This window comes from Nelumbo nucifera, chromosome 7, assembly GCF_055504915.1.
Source record: "Nelumbo nucifera cultivar China Antique chromosome 7, China Antique-T2T, whole genome shotgun sequence".
NCBI lineage: Eukaryota > Viridiplantae > Streptophyta > Magnoliopsida > Proteales > Nelumbonaceae > Nelumbo > Nelumbo nucifera.
In genome coordinates this window covers 1,494,440-1,510,091 of record NC_142655.1, presented here as the reverse complement: position 1 = coordinate 1,510,091, position 15,652 = coordinate 1,494,440, and the positions used below count along the sequence as shown (strand labels likewise).

Below are 15,652 nucleotides of genomic sequence, written 5' to 3'. Positions count from 1 at the left end.
GCTGATTGCGTATTACTTCATGTAAACTATCAAAGGATGTCTTTGTTATACTTTTATTTTTTGATATCATGCCTATTCCATCTGAGTTTTTTGGTATAAAAAAATGCCATAAATCAATGTTTTTTCTTTTTCTTTTATTTTTTTTTTTGAATTTTATGTGTACTTTCCTGTTGCTGCTGTGTTGCATCTTCCTCAATTGTATTCATGTGTTTCGTGATGGGTCTCATGAATGATGAAACTGCCTTTCCTATATTCTTTCTATACCGACCTTCTGAATCTTAGTTTGATGCTAAAAATACTCTTGTGAAAAATGGGTCAATAGTCGATTTGTGAGCATGATGCTGAGTTGATATTATGAGCCGGTCGACAACATCACAACAAAATTGCTTTTGGTCATGTCCCGTTCTGGTCATGCATGCGCTAAACATATGTGAATCCAAGGACTTGCAAAAGAGACATTTCTTTCCAACCGGAAACCTCAGGAGGGGGAGGAGAAACAAGGCTCCGTTTATCCAGAATTTAGAACTGTTTGACTCGATATATTCATTGCATTGAAGACTCTCTTTGTGTGTGTGAGAGAGAGAGGGAACTATTTTTAAGGTCAGATTCAAACCTTCGCCTACAACCAAGAGATGTATCTTGCCAATTCATACAGCTTTTAAGCCCTTTAGCCCTCCAATAGTCAAAATGTTTTTTTTTTCTTTTGAAACCACCCTCTGGTCTAGTGAATGTGACTTTTTAACCCAATTTATTTATTTATTTATTGAAGTCTATGGATTTATGTTCTATGAAAGATCCAGGAAGAACCTCACCAGGCGCTCCCCCTCGTCTCAACTCTCACCTCAAAAGGAAACGAAGAAGGGTTAGAGAAAACCCGATTGAATAAGAGAGAGAAATAATAAATAAATGAGTATGATGACGTGAGAGAAGGTTTTATCCAACGCGGCGTGCACAATGGGATATTCTGCCTTTGGACTCTCATATAAGGATCCAGGACTCCTTTGACGCCCTGTGTGAAAGCTATACATGTAGACATATTATGAAAAAACAGAATTGACACGCTAACACCTTTTTGCTTTTGAGGAAGATGTTCTCTTATAATGCCCATAGTTTCAGTACTTTTGTTGTACTAGTTATTAGTTTCAATTTATTTAGCAGGATTACGGAATGACCCAAACTTTGATGAAGTTCAATTGCATCCTAATTCTAATGCTCCTCAAAGATCAACACCAATCTCATCACCTTAAAAACTGTGATCGAACTTCCCATTTAATTAGCACAGTTTGGTTACTTATAGCTTTCTCTGATGTATTGGAATCTCTATGGCTGTGACTTTTGATGGGGTGGGACTAGGGAGCTTTTGGTTTAATGAATTAGAACCCTTTGTTCTTGATGTCATTTAGAGAAAATGGTTGATTTACAGCAAAATAATGTTAAGTGCGTTGATCTGGATAAGGCACAGGGTCAGAAGTCGTCATTGTTATTCTTTTGTTAGTCATGACTCATGAACTACCGTGAAGGGCAAAGGCAAAAACGACATTTTTGTATAGAAATAGAAACAAATTAATCAAAGGACATGATTCATGTTTGAGTTTGACACAAGCAGTGATTCTTAATCAGAAACTATATATTAAAAAAGAGAATAATAGAATAAGGTGGGATAATTAAAAGACAAAGGTTGCATAAAATAACAAGCACACACACGAAAACACCTACCTCAAGGAAACTCAGTCATAAATTCCCTTGGGCAGCCAGAGGGATGTGGGTGGATGAGGACCAGATAGCCACAATTATAATAACTAGAGAGACTCATTCCTCTTGTCTTGCTTGTTAATTAAATCAGACCCATTTCTCTCTTGTCACAATCAACTTCTATCTTGAACAGATCTCCAATGGAGCTCCACGTCCAACAACGGAAACATGAGCATGGGGAGGTTTCAGTTGGCAAAGGAAGCAGAATTAAGGGGAGAAGTAGAACTAATCCCAACAACAAGTTTGTTGGGGTGAGACAGAGGCCCTCTGGGAGATGGGTTGCAGAGATCAAGGACACAACACAGAAGATCAGGATGTGGCTCGGAACGTTTGAGACTGCAGAAGAAGCTGCCCGAGCATATGATGAGGCCGCCTGCCTGCTTCGTGGATCCAATACTCGAACCAACTTCATCACCCATGTCTCCTCCAATTCCCCTCTCGCTTCACGCATTCGGAATCTCCTCAACAACAAAAAAGCTGTCGTCAAACAACCACCTCTTCATAATCCCTCCTCCACCGAAGGAACCTCCACAGCCACAACTTATACCAGCACAGGTGGCAGTACTGGTAATGGTGACAGAGGTGGAAATTCTCCCTCCTTTGGAAAGATACATGAGACCCAGATTTGTAATGATGCATATAGACCAGATTTGAGCAACTGTAGTGGTGAAGAACACGAATTGGATTCATCAAAATCCGATCTCTCATGGGCAACTGGCTCCTCTTTTGATCAGTTCTCCTTCACCCAAGATGGGTTTGATTTTCCAATGAATGTTGGCTTGCCGGAGGCATCGGAATCAGAGGTGGCAGAATTTGAAAGGTTGAAAGTTGAAAAACAGATGTCGTCGTTCTATCCGATGAATGGGGTGCAAGAGACAGTTCATGATCTTAGTGATACTTTGTGGGATCTTCCTCCTCTCTGTCAGTTGTCTTGCTCCTTTTAATGGTTGGTCAACATCTCCTCTTTTCCTCTCCTTTGTTTCTCTTCTGAGATTGGTTACAGAAGATGCAAGAACGGGATATAGACGTTTTTTAATTTGTTCTTTGGATTAAATTTCTTACATTCCCACAACAGTTTTGAGATGGCCCCGTTTATTAGTTGAGGAAATTTTCTTGGAATTAAAATAAAAAAGCGCCCATAAAAACCTTGAAAGAATCAAAGAAACCTGTTGTAGGATGACATTGATCTCTTGCATCAAGGTCTCTTTAACATTGTTTGTAATTAGGTTAGCTGTCTGATTGTGCAGTGGTCGTTGAATTTGAAGTTCCATAATTGAAATTTGAAACCATTCTGTGTGTCCCAGTTGGTCAATGGAATGCGTCATAACTCATGAGATAGGTGGTGATCTCTACGAGGCATCCAATGGCCAGCTCTATTGTCTTGTGGTATTAAAGAATTTCTGTCACCTTCCACTGTCAAAACATATAAAGCGCCCTTACAAGTCATAAAAGGTTGCTTGTATTTGTAATTTTCAAATGGAGGAAAAAGAATAAAAGATGGTGGTCTTTCACCATAGAACCCTGCAAATTTATGCCATTAGAGAAGCCAAACAACAAGGAGATCTCTATCATCCTGTTTAATTATACTAAAATGAGATTGGGGTTAAGAGATTTGTCAGACTCTCATCAGCCAAGGGCGTATGTCAATGTAGTCTGGGTAGATGGTCAATGGGTATCTTTCCCTTTGAGGAAATACAGCTTCCAACTTATATTGTTGGAATGCAAGCTCTTTGGGTGTTGTGCCAATGGGCCCTACATGAATCCCTAATCGGGTATCCGACTTGAGGAATTGGGTGAACCAATTGAGACAGAATCAGCCATCAGGCCCGATCCCACAAACCCACCCAAGTTGCAGCTTTATTTCTAACCCCATCAATCCACTAAAGCCTTTGTGGGGCCAGAGCCACGTTACCACACAAACAAATAAACAGAAACAAAAGAAAGAGAAAAGATAATAAGAGTGTCCAATCCCCATAGAGCCTTTATCCCATATAAACAAAGAAAAAACAAAAAGAGAATCTTGCTTTACCAAAGAGATAAGCTGAAATGCATCCATGTGTTTCTCCACCTCACTATGTCTTTTCACAGTGAAGTAGCATCAACAAAGTAGCCCTTTTCCATCTTTCTCCGCCACTGTTTATTGATAAAATTCCCTCTTTACTACGATCCAACAAAAGTACAGAGCTTCCTTCTTTGACATAGGCTCTACCTAATCTCTGAATTTGGAAAATTTGCCTGTCTACATCAATTCATACCCCACCTTATATCGACTTTTTATGGACAAGTATTAACTACTCATTTAATTAAATCTTTAATTTGGGGGTTAGGGCTGTAATCGATTCAGATTCAGATCACCTTCAAATACAACCTAATTATTTAAAATTTAAATTCCAATCCTATCTAATCCCATAATTCCAATTGTATCTGGGTAAAATTTAAAATATTGATACGTTGGTAGGGGTGTATCGGGCATTTCGATACTTGTTTTTTATTTTTTTTAAAATTGATTCAAAGGAGCGATCTAGGACCCCTCCATCCCCTGAACCAGTCAGACCTCCGATACACCTATTATAGGAGCGTATTAAAAGGGTCCTGAAACGATACGTATCAACCGAGATACATAACAATACTTTGAACCTTTTATCTGGGGTCTTGGATCAGATTCGGATTATATCAGGTTTCGGGTCGGATTGAATTTTCTGACTCTCTTGACAGCCCTAGTTGTGGTGGAGCTTTCAAAGTTCCAACCACACCAATCAATTAATTGTTACTAGTTCTGCAGTTGTTGACACCTTTCATTATATTAAGTTACAAAATGTTTTTCATAGAATCATTAGCTGGTTGTAGTTATAATTAAGCAAATTCAGTTGTCAAGTCGGAGCACCCAAAGCTGCAACCACTCTAGTCTCATCTGTTCCAGAACCCACAATTCAGTACCCAACCGGCCAACCCAATCCAGTGAATCCACCACCCTTTCAGGAAACCTTAGCTTTTTCATCAGCCTACACCTACAGCACACAGAATAAACAAAACATAAACCAAGAATCTGAACATAAACAAAGTCTATTGAAGGACATGAGCCACGTCTTGCTATGAATTTCAAATGTCAGGTAGCAGTTGAAAGAATGACGTAGAAGCTTGTTCAAAGAATTAAAAACCTGTAGATTTTTTTTTTTTGGTGGTGATGGGGGGACCCAGCGCTCATCACCTGTAACTTTCTCTTTATTTTACAAAATCTCTAGGCAAAAAATTATTTGGAGAATTATTTTATTATTATACCTGACAACGGGGGATGGATTCTTCTTCTGGGGGGCGGGGGGAGAAAAATATTTGAATCCTCTTCTTTCAGGCCAGCAGTTGCCAGTGAAGGTTCCAACTGATTCAGTTGGTAAGGTTTCAATGGGAATCGATCAATTCCAGCCTTCACCCGGGTTCGGAAGGTCATGAAGCCGATTTCTCGTCAGATGAGCTGCAGTGAAAAATTTATGATGCCGGAAAGACATGGCATTCAAAGAGAGTTTTTACTGATCAAATTCCATCAGTGAATTTTACCGATCGATTGGCACAAGTTTTTCGGATATCACTCTTTCCAGTATTATAGTCGAACCCTAAATCATATATTATTTGTATCAACCTAGACAGTGTGAGCTAGACTTGCCTAAATTTATTTAGCCTGCTTGCTCACTGAACACCACAGGTGACAAATTATACTGCATCTCCGTCCCTCAAGACCAGATCACTGCAGAAGGCAATTAAATCTGGGCTTTGTAAAAACAATGATAGATTTTCTTTTTCCTCATTTTTTTTTTATCCTTTTCTCACGAGTAAAGGGGACAACACATGGGACATGTGGCGTACTATAATTACTATATTATTTAGGCTCTTCCACCCATGCCAAATCATACCAGTCTGTAGTGTTTAATAGTTCGATTTTGATCTGTAACAATCGATGGCAATTTGATATTGATGAGTAACAATGGCTACAGCTAACAATTCAATACTCCAAATAAACTAGACGATTTAAACATATAATTAAAAAAAATTAATGTTAATTTAAATGCTAATGAGATTTGCATTTATTCCCCAAGCATATGGTGCATATTTTAATTGTCGATGCCATGCCATGCGACCAATTCAGCAATGGGGCTGTTGGCAGTCCATAAAAATTGCCTGTCGGCCCGTGTTATTAGTAGAATTTATAAAGTTTTTCGGGTTTGATACCTTTCCAATATCATCAAAAAAAAAAAAAAAAAGGCCTTAAGAGATACACCGTGTCCATGCATTTCCTAAACGTTCTCAATTCCCATTACGCATCTTTAGATCAATTTGCTGATACAGATTGCATTTTGCAATACCAATGCGATATTGCGATGCTTTGAACCTGATTGGGATAACAGTCAAAAGATGCATGATCTATTTGATTTTTTTTTCGGTAGACGATGATTCTCTTTGATGTGTAACTAAATGGGGGACATCAATGAAAATATGGGTGTAGTAGAGCATCTACACAAGAAATTTTGAGTCCTCTAAGATCTAAACATTCTATTTATCCATACAAGGATGCTTCCATAATAACATAAACAACCCAGTGAAAAAATAAGAAAAAAAAAAAAAGAAGGCCACAAAATTGAAGGGAAATGATGCAATTGACAAATGAATTCGCAGAAATCACTGCAGCCCCAAACCATTAGAACCACAGATCAAGACATTCAAAAAGATTTATAAGCATGAAAAGATAATACACAGAGAGATAAACAAGAAAAATAGAAGACCAGATAGGTTGTGGTTGAATGCTTTGAAAAAGAAAACCGTTTTAATAATCTTCACCTTCCTCTTCGTCATCGACACCCTCTGCCCCAACTTCCTCGTAATCTTTCTCAAGAGCAGCCAAATCCTCACGGGCTTCTGAGAACTCCCCTTCTTCCATACCTTCACCAACGTACCAATGAACAAATGCCCGCTTGGCATACATGAGATCAAATTTGTGGTCAATCCGTGAAAACACCTCCGCCACTGCGGTATTGTTGCTGATCATGCACACAGCACGCTGTACCCTGGCCAGATCACCCCCAGGGACCACTGTTGGAGGCTGATAGTTGATCCCACACTTGAAGCCGGTTGGACACCTGAAATTTCACCCGAAGCCAATATCTCTAGTCAAGATACAGAGGATATGAAAGATGATATAACTATCTAACAGTTGCCAATAGTTACAAAATTCCTCTATCCACTCTGACTACAAGACACACACCAAGGTTTAGAACCTATCATGTGGTTGCTCATACCAAAGGGATCTTTTATGTAGAACAATCCTTTTTTTTTTCCATTATGGATAAACAAACTACCATTAAGCACAGGATAGAATACAGTAGATTGGATGGCACTGTCATCAACCGTGGGTTAGTTCTTTGGTGGACTGGAAGGTGAAGGCCCTTTGGAGGTCTGCCCTTCCATTATAAGGTGTGCCATATGTCGCACACGACATTACCTTGGTGCATGTGTGTGTGTAAATGAACACTCACCAGTCAACAAATTGAACAGTCCTCTTGGTCTTGATGGTTGCAACTGCAGCATTGACATCCTTGGGAACGACATCTCCCCGATACATCAAACAGCAGGCCATGTATTTCCCATGCCTTGGGTCACACTTGGCCATCATGCTTGATGGTTCAAAGACTGCATTTGTGATCTCAGGAACTGAAAGCTGCTCATGGTATGCTTTCTCAGCTGAGATAACAGGGGCATATGATGAAAGCATAAAATGGATCCTTGGATATGGTACAAGGTTCGTCTGGAACTCTGTAATGTCAACGTTGATGGCTCCGTCAAACCTCAAGGAAGTAGTTAAAGAAGAAATTATCTGAGATATCAAGCGGTTCAAGTTGGTGTAGGTTGGCCTCTCAATATCCAAGGCTCTGCGGCAGATGTCATAAATAGCCTCATTGTCCAAAAGAACAGCCACATCTGTGTGTTCAAGAAGGGAATGAGTGGAAAGCACACTATTGTAGGGCTCCACAACTGCTGTAGAAACCTGCAGTTACAGGTGATAGAACCGAATCTGAGTTGAACATGGATAGATAAAGCAAATAACAAGAGGCTTCTAGACACATATAATCATCAATAAGATGGCTTTATTCAGTGGTATGATGAGTACCTGAGGTGAAGGATATATGGTGAATCCAAGCTTTGATTTCTTCCCATAATCCACTGATAAACGTTCCAAGAGCAAAGAGCCCAAACCAGAACCAGTGCCACCACCAACAGCATTAAATACCAAAAAACCTTGCAAACCGGTGCAGTTGTCGGCTAGTTTCCTTACCCTGTCGAGGCAAAGATCTACGATCTCTTTCCCCACTGCAAAAGATAATCTAAACCACTTTAAGTCATTGAAATTAACATGGTAAAAGGGGCGCAATTGTAACACTTGAAGAATGGTAATTTACCAGTATAATGCCCTCTTGCAAAGTTATTAGCAGCATCTTCCTTGCCAGAAATAAGTTGCTCTGGATGAAAAAGTTGTCTGTAGGCCCCAGTCCTAACTTCATCAATGACTGTGGGTTCCAGATCAACAAATATAGCTCTAGGCACATGCTTTCCAGCACCAGTCTCACTGAAGAAGGTATTAAAAGCATCATGTGCAACACCTACTGAAGTGTCACTGCAAAGACAGAAACTTGTAAGATTTTCAACTGTAAAACTGCACTGAATCCAATGGAATTTGAATGACTACTTCCCCTGTGGGCTGTGGATGAACTCCACCTGATATTATGGAATAGAATGCCTATATAACATTTCCAAATTCAAGCTCTACCACATAAATGGTCCCAAAACATTAGAATTCTTAAAATTACTGAATTGATCCCAGACAGTACACACTAGAACCATCTCCAATGGCAATAGAAGATAACAAATTCACGAATAATAAAATCATAATTTTGTTTTTTGTTGTGGACGCAACAAAAGCATAGAATTCGCGGAAAAAAAATGAAAATTCTGCAGGACGAACTTGAAAATAAAAACTGCGAAGAAGAACTAGGACAAAATTGCAGTAGGGCAAGAACCATGGTTCCTAATACTTTCAAAGAAAAACACAAATCAGTAAAATGAAAATACCGAAATTTGCATGAAAAATAGAAAGACAAAAATACCCTTATAAGAATGAAAACAGGTAATAATGTCCTAATGATCTATCGCTCTTAAACTCATAAAATGCACGTTTCAGTCAGACCAGGACGAGAAAATCACATTCGGTTTATTTCATGGATGAGGACCACAAAATTCATATAAACAACGAATCAAATAGTACAAAAATATGAGAAAACAATTCTAGAAATATCTAAGGAACAAAATGAATATAGATCAAGCAATTACGCTCCAAATGCATATAGAAAATTTTCCTAGCTAAAAAGAAAATCAATAAACCCATTCATAAACAATAATTCAACATAATAACAAACAAAAAAATGGAACAACTTTCAAAATAAAAGAACAGATCAATAAAACTAGACTATGTATAATTTGATCGGGTTGATTGTATACTTTTTTGATCGATCAATCAAAATACATCCACGATCTGAATCGATCAATCAAGATAATATCATATATCCATGATCTGAATGTATTCAAACAAGTAAGACTATAAAATTCAACAATTATACAAAAAAAGGGCCAAATGAATGAAATCCAGGTGCAAAATTTTGGAAAACACGTTTTACATGCGTAAGCACCATTAATAAGTAAATAAAATCAGCAAAATAAAAAAAAAGAAGAAAAAAACCAACCTAATTCAGGTACAAAACTCTTCAAATAACAACAGAAAGTTCGAATTTCGAAAAGAACACAGAATTCACTTACCTAGGCATCATCCCATCGGGTTGAATTTCATGCTCGAGGCAATACAATTCCCAGCAAGAATTCCCGACCTGAATCCCCGCTTGTCCAATGTGAATGCTGATGATCTCTCTCATTTTTCCCCTTTCTCTTCCCTCTCTCTCGCTGTATCAATCCCTCAATCTCCCCAAATAATAACGAAATCCCTCTCTCTCTCTCTCTCTCTTATCACCGTTATGTTATAGCACCAAAGAGAGACGAGGCGGTGGAAAAAAAATCGGTAGCCCTATGGCTTTGTCCCTATGGCTTTAATCACATTTCATAAATCTTTAAATCCGACGGAGAGGCCCCGCCACCTCCCTTGGCGCCAACTATCATGGGCCCCACAGGTCGGTAGATTGTCGCTTTTTTCTAGCGCTTCTGAATGACCAAAATACCCTTTTCGTTCTTTTCTCAGTTTTGGCCTTAACTTCCGGAATAATCTTGTAATATGTGTACATTTGCTGGGGTATTAGAGGTAATCGACCAAAAACTGTCGGACGCCACTTCGTCGGCCATGAACAATGCTTATCTGTTCGGTGTCGTTCCCCAACCAGATTGCAATATCTTACTCCAAAAATTACAAGGACGTTTCGACATGCATCTCTATAATTAGGAGGGAAAATTGGGGGTATTTTTTGTCAAAACAGGTAAGGGATCACGTGAAAGCGGGACCTTAGAGCAGTGGTACAGCTAAGCTCCACCTGGTAATCCACACAAGAAGAAGAAGAATCAACATGAACGATTTTCGATAACAATCAAGGGCGGTTGTGGCTTCATCTTCAGAAGTTGAACCGAAGGAAAGGTTTTGTCGGGTTCAACCCGGTTCGTGGTGAAACCAATTAAGCTGTGTTTTGTTTGAAAGAAAAAAAAGGAAGGGAACACAACCATGTCAGGGGGATACAAGCCGAATTGGATTTGGTCCTCACATCCCCTTGCAACTGTGCATTGGGAATATCTCCGATGAATAAAAATATACAAATATGAAGATGTCACTCCTCAATGCATGGCCGCAAAAGAATGTACAGACGGTGTGAGGACCATATCCGAATTCATACAAATCAGAACCAATTGAAAATGAACCAACTTTAGGGTGCAATTGAACCGAGTCAAGTTTAACTTTAGTATGACTTAGCTCAATTCAACCAAGGTTCAAAAAATTGTTATGTATTGGCCTGTGTCAATAGATACGTATCATATTGGGCCCTTCTTAATACGCCCCTACAGAAATTGTATTGGGTTAGGGCCTGGTTCAGAAGGTAATCGGGACTTAAACTGGCCCCTCTGAACCAAAATCGGGAAAAAAACAGTAAACGTTAAAAAAAAATGATTGATACTGGCTGATACGCCTTATCGATACTTTGAACCTTGAGTTCAACTAATATATAATTATATATGTATATCTAAGTTTGAGTTCTTTTTTTGTATAATTACCAAATTTAACCTAAGACTCAAATTTGATTAGCATTTAAGAGTCCGTTTGGTTTGTAGTAGGAATTGGAATTGAAATCCTTTGAGATCGGGATTGGAATGATCTATTCCCATAATTTATTTGGTTCAGACAATAATGAGATTTCATTCCCAAAGGAGGAACAGTGAATAGTTATTCCCTCAAATTGAAGACTGTCATTCTTGTAGGAACGGGGATTTCAATTCCGCCCAACCAAACTGTTGAAATCAAAATAGCCCATTCTAATTCTGAGTCCAAACTTCTATTTCCACAAGCCAAATGGGTACTAACTTGAATTGAGCTTAATTGAATTTAAGCCTAGATAGTTAGATTAAGGCTCGATCAATTTTTACCTCTAATCGTTTTGCAAAATACTAACCAATGCATGGGCTTAACCCGGTTCACTCGGGTCGTTTCATTTTGGTTGGTATTAAGCAATTCCAACCCAATAATTGTAAAGAACCCAAAGAACTAGTTGCGATGGGATGGGTTTATTTTGTGTCAGTAGAGGAGTTATCTAGTTAGTATGTTCATTTATTCATCAGTTCAATAATACGATCGTACAGCATGTGACGTGATAGAAGGGGACAAGGCAGGCACATGGGGAGGAGAATAAATAGAAGCAAGTGGAAGCTGCTGCTGCTGCTATTTTTTTTGAAAATGGCTAGGCTGTCCCCCCTTGGGAACTGGGAACTATCCACTCTCATATTCTTACTTCTTTTAAGGGAAAATCTATGATGATAGAAATACATGATATTCGAAAGGCTTTGAATAATTATAATGTTTCAAAAAAATCAATCTGATTGATTTTTAATTCTTAATTGATTATAAGTTTTTTCAGTATCATGTTTTTCCGGCATCATTTTTTTTTCTAAATAGGTGATTTTTTGAATACTTTGAAAGTGAAACCTGTATTCCCCTTTCGACTTCAGTGCTTTGTAAGGCTGTTCATAAGAATGTCCAACCCGATTAAACCGACCTAATTCGAGTTGGCCGTGTTTTCATCAGTATCAGTTGGTTTTGGGTTGGGCAAATATATAAACCGATATATCGGGTTAGTTTCGGTTTTCTTGTGTGAAAATCGAAACTAATTCGACCTGAACCGAACTAGTAAGATTAGTTCGGTAGTTCTTAGTTTGAGTAATTTTCTATAACTAGTCTTTTACTAGAACTAGAAGACCCATTAGGCAATCTATCCTAGTTTTTAACTTTCTATAATATTTTACACCAAATAGACAACCCATTAGGCAATTATAATTAGAATTCAATTAAGTGTCATTTTGTACAGGAGTAAAACTGAAACCGACCCAACCCGACTCAAATCGACCAGGTTGATTTGGCCTATCAGTGGGTCGGTTTCGATTTCTACCTTAGGTAACCCGACCAGATCGGGTCAATTGGGAAAACCCTAATAAACTGACCCAACCCAACCCATGAACACCCCTATTGCTTTGGTTCTGATTTATTTGTCTTACTTCTAACCAAAACAAGACAAATCCTATAAATCCAATACCCTCAAATTAATTGTAGATCTGCGAACTAGATCCCACCCCTCATATTTTGGAGGGATGCCGACTGACCATAGGTTGCGAGAAATAGAATGAATAAGATTAACAGCTCGATAGATCTGCATGATTGTAACTTGCACCTTACATTTTTTATACATTTTATGGTGAGGTGTTCAATCAACATGAACTCTGAGACACCTAAGAAATTCGGCATTGGAGCTAAGACTGTTTGTGAGTTTATGTAGTTATAATAAAATTGGACCAATTCGATTTTTTTTTTTCAAATTCGGATCTTCAAAAAAATTGGATCTCATTAAGATTTGAGACCAATTAAATTATACTTAGTCATTATATATATATATATATATATATATATTCTACTAGTTACTTGGTGTAGGCATCCCAATGTACCCATGATTCAATTCAGGTCGCGAAAAGAAAGAAAAGTTTGTTTAATTTTTACAACTTGTGGCATGTGTTTGCTTTTAGTCAAAGTATGTGTGATAGAGGGTAATAAGGGTTGTGGTTGGATTCTCCTTGGGTTGACAAGAAAATACTCTTCTCCTTAATCCAAACCATCTGATATGTAATTTTGAATCTTTGATCTCTATGTTTGACAAAAATGTGCTGAGGGGTCTACCATTTCTAGGGGGGCATAGGTTCCATAATAAGCAGTTTGGCTGTATCCATCATAAACCCTCCAATAATGATTTAATATCATTGAATTGCAAGACTGGTGAGAGGTCAGAACACATATGTAGGCCACTCTGGAGTGGAATGCATGATTTGATTTAGCAAAGTTTATTATATAATAAAAGCTAAATCAAGATTAGTGTAGGATATCGATCGACCACCCGTAAGAAGTAATGATTTATTACAAGTTGAAGGGTCTGCTGAAAGATTTAGAATAAAACAAAATATAACATAGTCTGAAGTATCAAGGAATTAATTGAGATATGGCATTAAACAGAATGAAATGAAAAAACGGAATTTATAATTGAGACAAGGCTTAAATGATGATCCGATAACCACCTTTCTCTCTTTACCTCAAAAAAATCCAATCGCCAGATCTCTTCCTCTTCATCCCTAGCCATATGTAGAATAGAAAATCTGGCATATTTTATATTCAAATATATGCATAGAATATTAAAATATGTATATATCAGAATTTAAGCTTTCTTTTTAATTATAGATATCAACTTATTTAATATAAACATGTTTTAAACTATCAAAATATATAAATATCCCATATTTTTCCATAGTTCCTTTATTCATATATTATATGTTTTGACCTAAAATATATATTAATAATTAATAATTCGTACAGAAAGAATTTAAGAAATAAAAGGATTCAAAAGGCATGTTGTCACAGCGTGTATGACCAGAGACTTCTTAAATCACGAAGTGACAAAATTAAAACAACGGTTTGGTACAGATAATGGAGATGTCACATATTGTCACTTATATTCTAAGGCACTACTGATGGGCCGATGGCATCGGGCTTCAAGCAGTTTGGAACAGTCTGGGCTGGTGGGCTGAATTTTCAGGTTTTAAACTTTTGGGTAGAGGTGTCAATTGGACTGGATTTGGTCCAATCCGACCCAGTCCAATGTGAGTCTATTTATAAATGGATTGGATTCAATCCAGTTCAAATTCAATATAAATTAAATCCAATCCAATCCATTAAAATGTAAATGGATTGGATTGGATCTAATCTAAATCAAATAAAATATTAAAAATTATAAAAATGAAAAAAATCTAAAAATTACAAAAATATATCCTTTTGGTATTGAAAAAGTACTTTTATAAAAGTGCTTTCACAAAAGTGCATTGATAAAAGTACTTTTACAAAAGTGTTTTTCTAAAAGTATTTCCATATAAGTGTTCTTTTATAAAAACGCTTTCGTAAAAATGTTTTTTCATAGAAGTGCTTTTGTAAAAGTACTTTCATTAAAAGTGTTTTCATAAAAGTAATTTCATTAAAAATGTTTTCATAAAAGTATTTCCACAAAAGTGCTTTTGTAAAAGTGCTTTTGCAAAAGTACTTTCATAAAAATGATTTTATGCCGACTTCAATTTTGATTGGTTTCAAATTGGGCAAGGCCACAAGGGTTTGGCCCCATGATCGGATTATCGGAAACTTGATTCAAGTCTAATTCAGACCAATAAGAATATGAAGAAATTTATTTTGGATTGGCTCAATCCAATCATTATAAATTTATAATGGATCGTCCAAATCCAATTTAATAAGATTTGGATCGGTTTTGGATCCAATCCAAAGCCGATCGATTGAAAGTTTGACACCCCTACTTTTGGGCAACACTGGCCCATTGTATAATGTGGGTTTGTTATGCTAGTTTTTTGCCTCTTCTTTTCCTGGCCCTTCTATAATCTGGGTTTATTATACTAGTTTTTTTTTTTTGCCTCTTTTTTTTCCTAATCCTGATTTAGAAGTTGGTTTTTTATATTCACTAGCAAATTTGTACATGCTTATATGACAATTTTAAATGGTGATCATGATAGTAATAGTGTGTCCAGATTTTTCTAAAATCATTTATATTGTTATGCATATATAAATAATTCTTATTAATCATACTTATTTTTGTTTAATATATATAATATCAAAGATGTGCCCATATGTTTCTTACAATTTTTCTGTATTTTTTGTTTATCATTTTTTATTTTTATTATTTAATTATGATATCAAGGGTGACACATTTGACCTAAAATAAGACTGAATTGTTGATCCATCACCAAATAGGAAAGCAATTTCTTTTTTTTTTGTGATTTTAAATTTTGTATTTCATTTCTACCCATTAATGTTTATCATACTTATTTTTCTTTAATATGATTAATATAATATTAGAGACGTGCCAATTTTTTTGTATTTATTTTATTTGGAAATATTTAATATGTAACTCTAATATCATGGGTTTACCCATTTAACCCTAGATGTTGAATTTCATATTGCAACTTAGATAGAATAATGGTTTTGTTTTGGATCAGTTTTAAAAAACATGAATTGTGTATTGTAAAAACATTGGATATAAATCTAATTAATTGAATTTATTGG

The 15,652-nt window shown here is 36.8% G+C and overlaps 2 protein-coding genes across 2 annotated transcripts; one reads left to right on the top strand and one right to left on the bottom strand.

Moving 5' to 3' along the window:
• The first annotated feature begins 1,725 nt into the window (after positions 1-1,725).
• LOC104597658 (ethylene-responsive transcription factor ERN1) lies at positions 1,726-3,203 on the top strand. Its single transcript, XM_010259329.3, has one exon. It carries the CDS (start codon positions 1,893-1,895, stop codon positions 2,694-2,696), a length of 804 nt encoding a protein of 267 aa, XP_010257631.1. The 5' UTR covers positions 1,726-1,892; the 3' UTR covers positions 2,697-3,203.
• A 3,064-nt stretch (positions 3,204-6,267) lies between these two features.
• On the bottom strand, positions 6,268-9,890 carry TUA5 (tubulin alpha-5). The gene is made up of 5 exons (XM_010259330.3): positions 9,607-9,890; positions 8,196-8,410; positions 7,907-8,106; positions 7,275-7,783; positions 6,268-6,878 (listed from the first exon to the last, which is right to left on the bottom strand). Exons 1-5 carry the CDS (start codon positions 9,717-9,719, stop codon positions 6,566-6,568), a joined length of 1,350 nt encoding a protein of 449 aa, XP_010257632.1. The 5' UTR covers positions 9,720-9,890; the 3' UTR covers positions 6,268-6,565.
• Between the last annotated feature and the right edge of the window lie 5,762 nt (positions 9,891-15,652).

Coding starts and splice junctions, on each gene's coding strand:
- LOC104597658 (XM_010259329.3), top strand. CDS start 1,893: ATGGAGCTCCACGTCCAACAACGGAAACATGAGCATGGGGAGGTTTCA.
- TUA5 (XM_010259330.3), bottom strand. CDS start 9,719: ATGAGAGAGATCATCAGCATTCACATTGGACAAGCGGGGATTCAGGTC. Junction 8,411..9,606: donor CCCGATGGGATGATGCCTAG/GTAAGTGAATTC, acceptor CTGTCTTTGCAG/TGACACTTCAGTAGGTGTTG. Junction 6,879..7,274: donor ACTGTTCAATTTGTTGACTG/GTGAGTGTTCAT, acceptor GTGAAATTTCAG/GTGTCCAACCGGCTTCAAGT.